General features: G+C 42.0%; 1 protein-coding gene across 2 annotated transcripts; it reads right to left on the bottom strand.

Annotated features, from left to right (window-relative positions):
• Window positions 1-1,840: 1,840 nt before the first annotated feature.
• On the bottom strand, window positions 1,841-13,702 carry ADPRM (ADP-ribose/CDP-alcohol diphosphatase, manganese dependent). 2 transcript variants are annotated; one of them, XM_068530320.1, is made up of 4 exons: window positions 13,641-13,702; window positions 6,826-7,443; window positions 5,869-5,985; window positions 1,841-2,457 (listed from the first exon to the last, which is right to left on the bottom strand). In XM_068530320.1, the coding sequence occupies exons 2-4, from the start codon at window positions 7,424-7,426 to the stop codon at window positions 2,147-2,149; spliced, it is 1,029 nt and encodes a 342-aa protein (XP_068386421.1). In that variant the 5' UTR covers window positions 7,427-7,443; window positions 13,641-13,702; the 3' UTR covers window positions 1,841-2,146. The 2 variants fall into 2 exon arrangements, with proteins under 2 accessions (XP_068386421.1, XP_068386422.1); XM_068530321.1 differs by having other exon boundaries at window positions 2,197-2,457; window positions 5,873-5,985.
• Between the last annotated feature and the right edge of the window lie 41 nt (window positions 13,703-13,743).

Genomic DNA, 13,743 nt, shown 5'->3' with positions numbered 1-13,743 from the left:
AAAAGACTGTAATGTTTCAATTTTTTTTAAGTGTCCAAAATACACTTTCACCATATTTGCACCTCCCATATAACACTATGAATTTTGTGAATATACACAGTTCCTTTCATATCTCCAGAAGCACGTAAAAGGCAGTAACTTGGTAAAGTACTGCCTTTTGAAGAGTATTACTGAAATTGCTTTTCAACTCTATTTTTCAATTGAATTTAAGTATTATTAGTAAGTTTAATAGTTCTATTGTCAAAATCTCTGTCTTCCCACCCTCACAATCTTTTTTCTCCCCATTGTCATTCTCCTATATCAGCCTCTCATTATCCACTGCCTGGAATTGACACAAATTTCCTCACACATTCCCCAGCTCGGACACCGGAGTGTTCCTCACTGCCTGACAAGTTTAGTTCTAACTCTGGCTCATCCATCACTCAGGGCTCTTCACCACATAGCCCTACCTTGTCCTTTCCCGCTTTACCGCCTGCCATCCCCCAGCGCCGTTTGGTGAATGCTCATAGCATGACTTGCAGTTCCTGAACTCAGCATATCCTATGACGCTACGCTGTTCCGTCTACATGAAATGCACCCACACACCTATTTAAACCATTTTTCTTCCTTCTTCAAGTCATCCCTATTCCCTTCAAACAAAATTAAATCCCTCCTCCATGTTGCCACTGCCCTTTCTTTCATACATTTGTATGCAGGGTTGTTTCTCTCTCTCACGCATTAAAGTCACGTCAGTAGGCTGAATAATGACCCTCAAAGGTATCCAGGTCCTAATCCCCAGAACCTTTGAATGTTACCTTACATCACAAAATAGACTTCCCAGATGTGATTAAGGATCTTGAGATGGGAAGATTATCCTGGATTATCTGTGTGGGCCCTCAATGTAATTACAATATAAGAGGGAGGCACAGGGATATTTGACTACAGACGGAAGAGGAGAAAGGCATTGTGACAACAAAGCAGCAAGAGACTGGAAAAAGCTGCACTGCTAGCTTTGCAGATGGAGGAAGGGGCCATGAGCCAAGACATGCAAGAGATGCAGCCCTAGAAGCTGGAAAAGGCAAGGAAACCGATTCTGCCCCCGAGAGAGCATGGCCCTGATAACACCTTGATCTCAGCCCAGTGAAGACGATTTCAGACTTATGACCTCCAGAACTGTAAGAGAACAAATGTATGTTGTTTAAGCCACCGAGTTTGTGCTAATTTGTTACAGCAGCCAGCGGAAACTGATACGCCTCTGTAGCCCCACGGTGCTTCGGTACTCAGCAGACACACTTACGTTGACTAGTACTGGTTTTTTGGTCTTCATGTTTTTCAGGCCCTGAATCAAACTTTTTCTACACTTGAACAGTCCCCATTTGCCACTGAGTTAAGTGTTTCTGCAAATAAGTCTTAGAATATATGACAGCTCAGTTAAACATGCCCCGTTTGTCTATAAAGGGAGTCAAGGGTAAATTCATTTACCTACGATAGTCTCATATAGCACCAGCTGGGGGCCCAAACAGACATGCTGGCAAGCACACAGCTGCCCTGGCACTTGGTCCTGCTTTGGCTGAACTCACAAGAGGTTCACAAGGGAGACGACACGTTCACCTGTGTGAATGGGGGTGCTATTCGTTCACCTGTGAAGTAACTGGTGATGTTTCCGGCCTACGAAACAGGAGTATAAACCTATAAAAGTACAAATATGATAGGTACTCTGAGCAAACAATGTCTAAAGCTCATTCACACAGCTGGGTAAACGGAAAAAGTTTACCTGAGCTTATTTTATTTCTTTTTTATTATGAATTTTAACTTACATAGCTAATACAGTGAATGAATACATTCTCCTTGTAAAAAGTAAAAAAACCTCAGGTAAGGCTAAATAGAGTCTGTTTGGAGGACTATATCCCCCCCACCTCAGTCTCCTCCCTGGTTTATTCATGCTACTTTCATTCATTTCCTTTCCAATTTTCAACACAGGATATATTATCCAAAAATGACATTTCAGAATATCTTATGAGCTAACACACATTGAAGTCAGTTATGGCTATCTGTTATGCAAACGGAATACTAAACAATGAGACTCAGGATTTGGGGAGAGGAAGGCAGAACAAAACCACAAAGCCAAGTCAGTCTCTTTCTATAAAAGTAAACAAATGAGATCAGACTAAAAATGGAAAGCGTTTTCCTTCTTGTAATTCATAATTCTGTCTGGAACTCTGCCCCTCCCTTTCAACATCATTTTGTCAGGATAGACATGAACTGTGCCAAAAGCCTGGCTGTCTGGAGCCGTTTCAATAACCCCTTCTATGTTGACGTGGTGCACACCAAAAGGGTCCTCAGAGTAGCCACCATCGTGAGTGTGACCGGCGAAGAAACACACCACACACTTGTGAGACCAAATGACTGCCAGGGCGTCTCTGTAATTCCAGGCCAGGCACACACTGTCAGAGGCCTCGGGATAAATGGGAAGATGGCCTGTTAGTTAAAGAGAAGAAGAGTTATGAGCCAATTAAGAAATACCTCTTTCACCAAAAAAAGGCTAAAAACTAGTACTCAGGATAAAGAAAATGTGTATTGCTACTCATATGGACCGAGACCAGAGAGAATCCACATACATGAAAAACTAGATAATCTAGAGCCACGTCTCTGGAGCATAAAGAAGGGCGAGACCGTTTGCATCTGACGGGAGAGAGGCTGCTGTGTAGGCAGAAACCCTGAGATCTATGACCTACAAAGTCTCAAGATGCACAAACAACACCACAGGAGACTGAGGGCATCCCGGGCAGGGCGGTCCGTAAAGGCAGCCAGAGATCAGGCAGATGCTGCACTAGAATCCAGTCTCACTGATTTCCCTAAGAGTATGAGTGTTATACACACAGAAAGAGCTACTCCCAAGTAGAACAGTTTAGGGATGGACCAATGGATTATATGTATATGTCATTTATATAAACACTCAACGTTTTATAAAGAACTGACTTATGCTCCTTGAAATACCTCCATGAGATCAAGGTGGCCATAGCCATTTTACAGATGAGAAAACTAAGTTAAAGCAGGGAACATTCATACTAGCTTCCACCAGAGATACAGCCAAGAGAATTTCAAATTCTTGATCTCAAGGCACCTACGAGGCCACATCAACATCAGGTCACGGTTTCACTCCCACGTACAGGTACAACAGCTCACTGATCTTTGATTCTTCCCATTAAATCACTTTCCTTTTTTCTCTATTACTGTTTATTTTTATCCTGAAATTTTATTCTGAGTATTTTTATTCTGCTTAATATCTATTAGTTTATAATACAAGTAAAAAAAGGGGAGGTAACAGAGCACGTGCACACGCACACACACGCATGCGCGCACACACGCACGCACACACACGCGCGCACACACACACACACACACACACACACAAAACCACCCTTCAAGCTGTGATAAGGGCCGAGCATCCCAGGAGGCTGGGTGACTCTGCAGACCCAGACGCCACACTGGACTCGCCAGACACAATGAGCCGCTCCTCCTCTCTGAAATACTTGGCTTCCAGAACATGGCTGTCCCCCTAGTTTTCTCCCAACCTCAGCGGCTTCTGATCTTCACTCTGCTGCTTCCTCACTTCCCCAGTGTCCCGTCAGGAGTGCCCGAGTGCTTGGTCCTCAGGCTTCACTACTCCGTCTCTACCCAATGGCTTGGTGATCTCTTAGTAATTTACAGTTTTAAATACTATCTGTATTCTTTCAACTTCCACGTTTATATATCTGGCCCAAACTCCTATTCTGAATTTCCGACTCTTATGTCCCTACTGCTTACTCAGCATCTCTCCTGATGTCTAATAGGCATCTGAAACTTAATATTTTCAAACCTGAACTCCTGAACTCTTCACCCAAAACCCCTCCTACTGCAGTGTTCCATATCTCAGCTAATAGCAATTCTATCCTTCCAACTGCATGGCCAAAACTTGAGTAGGCCAAATACCTCTGAGAAGCCAAAATGAAAGTGAAGAAGCAAACAGAAACAAAAGAAAATGTCTGGGCTTCCCTGGTGGCGCAGTGGTTGAGAATCTGCCTGCCAATGCAGGGGACGCAGGTTCGAGCCTGGTCTGGGAAGATCCCACATGCCGCGGAGCAACTGGGCCCGTGAGCCACAACTACTGAGCCTGCGCGTCTGAAGCCTGTGCTCCCCAACGATAGAGGCCGCGATAGTGAGAGGCCCGCGCACCGCGATGAAGAGTGGCCCCCACTTGCCACAACTGGAGAAAGCCCTCGCACAGAGACGAAGACCCAACACAGCCATAAATTAAAAAAAAAAAAAAAAAAAAAAGACTTTCTATTTCATTGTCTTTATTTAAAAAAAAAGGAAAATGTCTATTAGCCATTTTAAACTTTGCTAAAGAAAACCCGAGGCACTCAGTTGTTCATCCAGTGTCTGAGCTTGGAGCAAAATGGAAGAAATGTACGAGATGCTAACGCAGACAGGTGCACTGACAGAAGTGCAAAGAAACGGGAAGAATACGGTACGGAGGGAGAGACGATGAAAGGGGACTCCAGTCTCAGGAGCTCTATGACTTGACCTACGTAGTTTAATCTCTTTGGGTTCAGTTTCCTTATCTTTAAAATTAAAAGGTTTGACTATATGATCTCGAGGTCCCTTTTAGCTCCAGTATTCTCTACAATAATAGGTACATTTTGGCAGTCAAAACTAAAAAGCAGAGACAAGAAGTATCCCATTTTGGAAACCACTCATTACAGAGCCAAACAGTGTCACATCATGCCTATAACCCCTGAGGGCATCTTATAATTTTCTAAGCCTTGAATGACATTTGATATTCTAGAAATACCCCTACTCCATCTCGTATCTTTACCACATCAGTGAAAGATAAATAAGTAAAAACTGATTAATAGAAATATAATGGGTTTTTTTTGGCCACACCGAGCGGCTTGCAGGATCTTATTTCTCCCACCACGGATCGAACCCGGGCCTCGACAGTGAAAGCGCCAAGTCCTAATCACTGGACTGCCAGGGAAGTCCCTGAAATATAATTTTATATTATCAACTACCTGAATAGCCTGTCATTTTCAAAGAGATTTCATGTTCATAAGTTCATTTGATACAATACTGAGAAAACTGCAGTTTGCACATTCAACATTTGTCCACAGTTACACAGGTCATAGAAACAAGAGCTAGAATGGCATGCCGTCCCTGTGACCCTCAGTCCTATCTTCTCATCCATCAGGCCACATCGATTTTAAACGAGAGAACTAATCTCAGCCCCCAAACCAAGTACACCAGCCATACTGCAAATCCAAATTCAGTTCTTCGTGTGTGTGCATGTGCGCACACACGCTCACATACACACACGTCTATTTTAAGCACCTCTAGGTTCCTATAACCTCTAATGGCAGTATGTCTGTGAAAAATAATTCTAAACTAAAACAACACATTTTATTTCCTTGCAATCATATGGTGGACACAGTTACAGACCTGCCAGATGAGCCTCTCACACTTGTCCCGTGACACCAGCTTTGCTTTCACCTCGTCAGCAGAGGTCACAGGTAGGTCTCCTGAGGCTGGGATTTGGTCTGGGGCCTGGATGGAGTTTTTCACTTATATATATTACTACACAAATTGAACCCATTTGGGGAAATACTACTTTTAAACTTAAAGGGCCAACTCACAGGCTCTAATATATAGCAAGATGTTTTATTTTACAATTCTTTCCTGACTCAAGCTTAAATGTTAATTTCACATTCAGATTGTTTCTCAATAAAAAATTTTAAACTAAACTTTCATTTTAAAAAAATATCACAATATTAAATATTGTTAGTATGTTTTAAAACCTAACTAGACCCATTCTCTAAAATGCTAGTGTAATCAAATCACTTAAATACTTACTCACAATCACCACCTTTTCTTGGTTTCTGTCAGAGAATGTAAGAACTTCATTCAGCCAGTTCAGCTGTTCTTGGCTGAATCCTCCATTAAACTGGACAAACTGGGGCTCAGCAAGTCCTGAAACAAATTTAGTAATTTAGACCCATCAAATGTCGATTTTCCCTCATTTGGGCATTCAAACTTAGCTAACATGGGGACACTTGTACTTTTCTTTAGGAACATTTGGCAGCAATTGACTTAAAATAGGAAACCATAACAATTTAGAGCAATGTAAATCACACTGTATCTTACTCCTACTCTCAATTCTCCTCTGCTTACTTCCCCAGCTTCCCGTTACACTGAATATAAAACAGACTGTCTTCTATGTCCACTGAGCCACTATAAAATCACCTTTCACTCCATGGGCCCTTCTGTGCTCTTCAGTAACAGCGTCTTACACTGCTTTGCGCCTATGCATTGGTTTTTGTCTTGAGTGCTCTGCCCCACCCGCTCTTCCTTCACATCACGTAGCTGAAATGCTTTTCTCCTTAGAGAGGCTATTTCTGGCCACCTGACTAAAATGGTACCTCTAGTCCTTTTCTATAATATTGTACTTTATTTTCTTGGTGGCACTGATCACTTATTTCTGTTGCATTTATTATCTGTCCCGTCCACTTTCTTCTTGTTTCCTCCACTCCATCCATAAAAAAGTGGGACTGTCAGTATTGCCTACGCCTCTGAATCGCTGTCCTAGAAAAAGTACCCGGCCAGATCATCAGGCACTCAGATATCTGTTAAAAAAATGAATCTTGAACGAAATGCCACCAATCCATGTGCCATGAGGCGTGTGAGAAATCCTGACCCTGAACAACAGGACAATATACTTTTACCTTAATCGTCCATCTTCCTGCTGAATAAAAGGTAGCTGAAGAATTTAAAGACAATGTATTAGATTCTCAGCTCAAAGGAATAATTCACCTTGAGGACTATTCAATTCCGTATTTGGATTGTGCTCCCTCAGTATCTTCAGACACTGCTGGTATTTTGGAGAAGACTGATCCACGCCCAAGATACTCATGTCATAAGCATCGAGTAAAATGAACCGGAATTTAGGGAATGGTACAAAATGATAAGCATAATAATTCTCTGAAGGCACAGTCTCAGGATGATGGGCAATCTGGTCCTCCAGAAATTTTGTGTTAAGTTTGGAGTTTGTTAAATAGTCTCTGCTGAAGTTATAGAATTCATGATTTCCCCACGTGTGATGAACTGGGATTTTCAGCCTTTGGAATGTGTTCATGATGAGTTCTAGTGACTTTTCTGATGCTTTATGCTGTGCATTATATCCATCGATGATGTCTCCAAGCTGAAGTACACAGCTGGGTGGGCTGCTTTCTTTATTCCAGTGTTCGATAGCACCTTGTAAGTGAAGAAGACTGTGTCTGTAGTATCTCCGTCTGCTTCCTTGGAAATTATAGCCATCTTCCAAATCAGCATATTGAATATCTGCTATAACTCCAAAGGAGAAAAGAAGTTCTGAACTCTCACTGAGGGGTCCAGGTTCGGGCTTAGCATCCATAATCTCCAAATAGTTTTCTAAATTAAGTTAAGGAAAGTGAAAAAGATAAAGTTATTAACATCTAATTTTCTAACTGGACTGAAGAAAATGGTAAAATGAATATTAAACTTAATAGTCAATCCACTAGGTAGCTTGGTACAGAGAAAAGTACATGGGCTTCAGAGTCTGATGGTCTTAGGTCCAAATTACCAAGTCCTCAAAATGCTTCAGTTTTCTCATCTGTAAAATAGATGATAACCTCTATTCTGCAGAAGAACAGCAATTTACAAAAGGGTATTATCCTATTCATGAACAGGCATTCTAGTTCTAGTAAAGTCAAATTCAAATCTGGTATAATTTGTAATTTTTAATAAATATACACTAGTTTTAAACAAACACACACACACACCCCCCTTCTTCCACAAACACCAAAATAATTCTATCAAAAGCTCAAGATTTTTTTTGGGGGGGGGGAGTTGTATATTACACTCATTCATTGTACTTTATACATTAGTTCCCACTAGGAGTATATTATGTTAGGCTAGATCTTTTCTCTTTGTTGATGGGTAGGTCACCTCAAATAATTTTCTCATATTTTATATATGCAATAACAGAGAGAGGAAAAAAAGATGAGAGGATTAAACAAAAAAATCTGGCACAAAAACTATGACATTGATATGACTATTTTCATTTCTGTGAGTAGTGATTCCTGGTTCTTCAAAAGCTGGATTCAGATTTGTACCAGCTTTTTAAAACCTGGATACACATTCCCCTTCTCTCTAACCAAGACAGGAAATATGTATTCTTTTTTTCTTATACATGATCTCTGCCCTGCCTCAGTGGACCACAAGTGCTAGGGATTTAGACTTGAAAAAGCTATTACTTTATTAGATTGTTTACAATCTAAATTTATAATCATTTGTAATCTCTTAAAAGTGCCAAGAACACTAAGGATTAAAATAAAAATCAAAGGCTGGGACCCTAAATTATCAACTATTCTTGCTATAAAAACTACAGTAATAAATTGTGTTGTGATGTCTAGGTTATTAAAACCTAGTTGTTTCTAAAAATTCATTTGTAGTTTCTATAATTACTTTCAGACTCCTGGTCTCCAGTCATTTGCTGAATATTCCTACTGAGTTCTTTTTAACCCTCTACAGACATGTGAAATCCTGTCAGAGTGCCCCTATGAGGTGGAGGTGACAACTCCACAATCAGCAGTAAGGGCCAGATTTCTATTTGACACTTTTGAGAATTAAGGGTCTCTTTTTGGTCTAAAACTGTTTGTCACTAATGACACACTTTCTATGTGATCTACCCAATTATGAGCTAAATTCCTTCCTTAATCTGGTTGGGTAGAATGAGCCCCAAAACAGGTAAAACAGAACTAGAAAAAGCAATGGAAACCCTGAAAAATTCCTTGGTGTTCTTATACTTTTTTTTTGTTGTTGTTGTTCATTTCTTCCTGCAGTCCCATCTGAAAACCCCACTAAATACCAACTCAGTTAATATGTACGAGGGATAGTATAGATGAGATAACCTGATTTGAAAGGTGAGATACAATTAAAATAAATACAAAACTCATTTAAGCTGAAAACCCCTAGTCTTTTAAGGCTTCAAATATTTGGGATCCCGAGTACAGATTAATAAGAGAATCAAACCAGAAGATAATTTAGCAAGTGTTATCATTGGAACGTTATCACCAGAGTTTAAGAGAAAATGGTTTCTGGGAATGCTTTTATCCCCTGCTAAACAAGCTTGTTTGTTTTTACCTTTAACTTCAGTGCCTTTAGGGTAACAATATGTACTGTACATCTCCTAGAGGATATTTGGTCCCAATTAATTTGATCTTGTCCAGTAGACTCCTGTCACTGCCGACCCAGCATTCATTTCCTGTTCTGGTCACAGCATCCCAATGTCTGTTTAGGCACCTACCCACCCTCACTCTCAGTCTGTGTGGTTTAACCTCAACCTCCTGGCTGGGAAGGGGCAGACCCAGGACCCAGGCCTGGCCTCTAAAAGCCCAGTTTCCCTCTGGTCAGTTGGGGGTCAATAAGCATCAGCCCTGGGACTTTCACTGGAACTACTAGCAAAACTACTGTAGCTACTTCTGCTAAAACTGATACCTAAGACTGGAGCTGCTAGGGAAAAGTTAACTGAGAAGAAACCCAATCTAGAAGGAAGCAATGTGACCGATGAAAGGAAGTCAAGTCCTGGAAACACTAGGTGAACACTTGGATCCACCTGTCCCTGCTAGAACTACTCTTGGTCATTTAGTTCTATCAGCCAACAAAATCTCCTCTGAGTAAAGCCAAAGTGAATTGGCTTTAAGGTTTCTGTCATGCGATACCAAAAGCCCTATCAGATGCACCTTCCACTGGAACACAGTTTAGTTTAGGGAAACTCCAGGGTATCTGAAGATTTGCCAGTTTTTTAAAGAAAGTTAAGTAATGTGAAGAGAACCAGCAAGGGCCACATACTTCAAAGCAGTAATGTGTTCTAGGGTAGAAAAGAGATTCAAAATGCTCATTACATATAGCTTTTAAAAATAAGGCTAAGGACAGAAAAAAATACGCATTTTATTAAACACAGAAATTATTTTGTAAAACAGAAACTTAAATTTATACCGTGATCTGTTAAAGAAAAGATAAGAGATAAGGGAGGACAAGATCACATTCACGGAAAGACAATTGGAATCAGCAGTGAGTGAGTCAGGGCAAAAAAGAACCAAGTGGGCCGGGAATTGACTCTTGTGGCTCATTTAGAGTCTTCTGTTTTATGGTTCAGGGAGATGCGAGGGAGCTCAGAAAGACGGATCCTGGTGGACAGAGAGATCAAAAACTCAAAGACACCTCTAGTGGGCAGACTTAGAAAATTAACAAGCATTCCAGTGCCATAGACCTTTTTCAAAATACTCCCCATCCTTCACCAAATACACACAAACAAGTAGATGAGTAGAGAATAACTGTTAAAGCTAAAATGCGTACATGAGGTTTATTCTCTCTACTTTTATGCATGTTTTTAAATGTCTATAATATGAAGTTTTTTAAAAGCATTCTAAAGTTTAGGGAAAAATAAAGTCTGGAAGAATTAGAAGATCTAAGAAAATAATTTGCTTTTGAAAAGAAAGCAAAATAGCAAGTTTTTAGTGAACTTGGTTCTGGAAGTTTTGCCTGCACCATTTATATACGCTAAGTTATCTAAGTTTTAGTTAAGAGGTATTATGATGAACTGCTGGAAACCGTGAAGCTGAAAACCTAGAACTGATTGCAGTTCCAGTTTCTTAGAGCAAAATAACCCTCATCACTCGTTGTGAGATTCAACTGAGTTCTAACGCACAGTGGTCTACTTTGTAAATCATAAAGCACTCTATACGTGTTAAGAAAATTATTTTTTAATTATATATCTGCCTAGTGAACCTCAAGATAAATGAAACTACCCCAACTTTTTATAGACCAGGATAATGTAGAAAACTTCACAAGATTTCTTCAAAAACAGTCCTACAAAAATTCATGGTGCAGGATAAGCAGTCAGCATTCTGCGAAAACCACCTTAGGCACCAATGATTTTCAAGAATAGGAGGAAATGCCCAGGGATGCTTACTTGCTGAAAACTTGCTACAAGATGATATAAAAAACTTCTATGATAATTAAGACTGGCAGAAGGCTGAAGGTCCTTGTAGAAAGCCCTCAAGAATCTATGGTGAGGTTGTGAAGAAAGACAGCCCTTCAAACTACTGTTAAAGGAAAAAAATGTGACAAGTCTAGACTTTACTAAGGAGAGACTGTTAAGGGGAAGTACTGCAATAAAGAGATGCTCAAAGCCTAAGCCAGAAGCATCTCAGGGAAGGGATGCGTGAGCCAAGTTTTTAATACATAGACCCACATGGGCTAGGTAGCTGTGGAAAAAGAAGGGGTTGGGGGGGATAGCCTTGAAACTCACTGTGCTAGATACAGCAGTAACAGGCAAGGTGAGGCAGGAAATGTTTGTGGCTAGACACGTGGGGCGGAGATCTGTACCTGAGATGAAGCAAGTGAACTACAGGGCCGGGAAGTTAGGCCTAGCTGTCCTAGTCAAACAGCCTAAGGTTATGTCAAGCACAAAATTTGATCAGCCTTGTCACTATTGATAGAACAAATATCAGATGATAATATCTACATCCTGTCTCGTTCAAGGAAAGTATCTAAATTGGGAAAAAAAAGAAAAAAAACTCGTTTGTGATCTTGGTGGTTTAAGAGGAGTAATAAAAGTGTGTCAACCAAAAAACAATGCAGCAGGCTACAAGTAAGAAGTGAGTTTATTTGGGGTCTTAAGAAACTGCAATTCGGGAGACACAGATTCAGGCAAAACTGAGAGTGTTCTGGGGAAGGGAAAGAGTCAGGGGCTCATAAATACGAAAAGCCACAGAGTTAGCTGCCTGTTGAGAACCGTGATCGACTCTGACACAAGTCAAGAAATATTTGTCTTTAAGGAATCACGAATTATTCCAGGCTACGGGTCCGCTAGGTATCGTGAGTTTCCAGCACATGTTCTGGATGACTTCATTAGGACAATAAATGGTCAAAGGTCAGATTCCATCCAGGCTGAGACATGCCTAAGTCACACATCCTCAAGGGCCTCCCGGCTCCATTTCAGTGAGCTCTCTTAGCAATACCAACACCATTCTGATTTTCCTCTCACAAGTGACAGGTTTACACTAGACAGTGTTTTCGGTATCTTTTAACACTAAAGTTTTACAGATGCATGAAGTCAGGCTCAGAGGTGTTAGCAATTCATCCAGTGTACATCTATAAAACACCTACTTTCAGCCAGGAACTGTTTTAGAAGCTAGTATTTTATTTAACATTATAAATTTAATATGAAGAAGTTGTATAAAAATGCTTTGGTAAACAAATAAAGGGTCCAGCTATTAAAACAATCACTCTGGCAAATAGAAGTTAACAGACCAGCTGAAAAAAAAACCCTGAATTCAATTTTAATGTATCTGACGGCTGTCTGATCAATTAACCTACAACTGAGCAAAGAGGTGAACAATAATTTTACACACTCACTGCCTGAATAAGCAGGGTACTTTTGTGTCTTTTTGTTAATTTGAGGACTACCTTCTCCCTGGAGAAACAAACACAGAGAAATAAGGCGGGGAGGGGGGGAGAAGATCTGAAGCATGGGCAAGTTCAAGACAGAAAAATCAGTTTGATTAAAAATCATTTGAAGTGCTGAACATTTACTTTGAGCCGATATTCCAGAGAATTCCAGCTCAATTCAGGAATCAAGAAACACAGGTAATTACAGACTACTACAAACCTCCCGGTGGGCGAGCAGAGGGAGCACACTGGCTGATGACGCCAGTTCATAAAAAATACCCCGCCCCGGGGCCACCATCACCAGGCACCGGATGCTTCCGCTCAGCCGAAGCCCTGAAAAAGGCCCCGGGGAGTGGGATCCAAAGTTAAGGACGTTAGAAAGCTTTTTTTTTTTCTCTCCTTTTTCTGTATTTTGCACATCTGCCACGGAGGCGGGGAAGAGAGAGATTAACACTGCAGATGCTGAGACAAAAACAAAGGCAAGGCAGAATGAACGCGAGTTAAACTTGCGCAAGGAATGAAAAGTCAGCCTACGAACGCTCTCCGCCTAGTTAACAGGGGGCTTATGTAAATACAGGCTTGTAGAAATCCTAGGGCCCAGAGAGCCCAAGTCAAGGGCTGGGACACGACGCAGGAGAGACACCACTCCGTACAGGGCCGGTATTTCTAGTCAGGTTCCTTGTACCCTGGGAATATAAGTCCCAGGCAGTTCAGTCATACTTGACTAGTCCTTGTCACCCTAACCGCTCAAATATCCTAATCAGCAAATGTGTTTAAAAAGTCGCACATTATTTCAAGCGCAATGGGTCCGCTTCTACGTTAAGGGTGCAAAGCGGTCAACAACCGGCCTCCAGGCTGGGGACGGGGGCTGCCCGGTCCCGGCCGCCTCCGGACGCCGTTTTCTCTTTTCCGAGGCTGGGGGCACCCGGTGGGGGAGGAGAGGCTGCTGTCGCCGAAGCCCCAGGCCCCTGAGCTGCACTCAGGCCTCCCGGCCCAGCTCCCGCCGCGCAGCCCGGTCCCCGACGCGGCCCCCTCCTCCGGGCCCTGCCAGCTCCCGAGGGCCCTGCCGCCCGCCCGCCCGCGTAGGCCTAGCCCAGCCCGGCCCGCCCCGCCCCGCCCCGCCCCGCCTCCAGCCGCGAGGAACCACCTACCGCGCGCCGACTCCGCGGCGAAGGCCTCCCAGACTACCGGCTAGGCGACCGCGTCACCATCGAGCGCAGCGGAAAGACTAGCTCTCCCTCCCTTTCGGAGGAA

This window comes from Eschrichtius robustus, chromosome 20 (genome assembly GCF_028021215.1).
Source record: "Eschrichtius robustus isolate mEscRob2 chromosome 20, mEscRob2.pri, whole genome shotgun sequence".
NCBI classification, from domain to species: Eukaryota; Metazoa; Chordata; class Mammalia; order Artiodactyla; family Eschrichtiidae; genus Eschrichtius; species Eschrichtius robustus.
Note: the sequence above shows the minus strand (reverse complement) of the source record. Positions and strands in the feature narration are given on the sequence as shown.

Excerpts from the sequence above, each read along its gene's own strand:
- ADPRM (XM_068530320.1), bottom strand. The coding sequence starts at position 7,426 with ATGGATGCTAAGCCCGAACCTGGACCCCTCAGTGAGAGTTCAGAACTT. Across the intron at positions 5,986-6,825 it reads GGAATTGAATAGTCCTCAAG|GACTTGCTGAGCCCCAGTTT; the intron begins GTGAATTATTCC and ends AATTTGTTTCAG. Across the intron at positions 2,458-5,868 it reads AGAAAAGGTGGTGATTGTGA|GCCATCTTCCCATTTATCCC; the intron begins GTAAGTATTTAA and ends TTTAACTAACAG.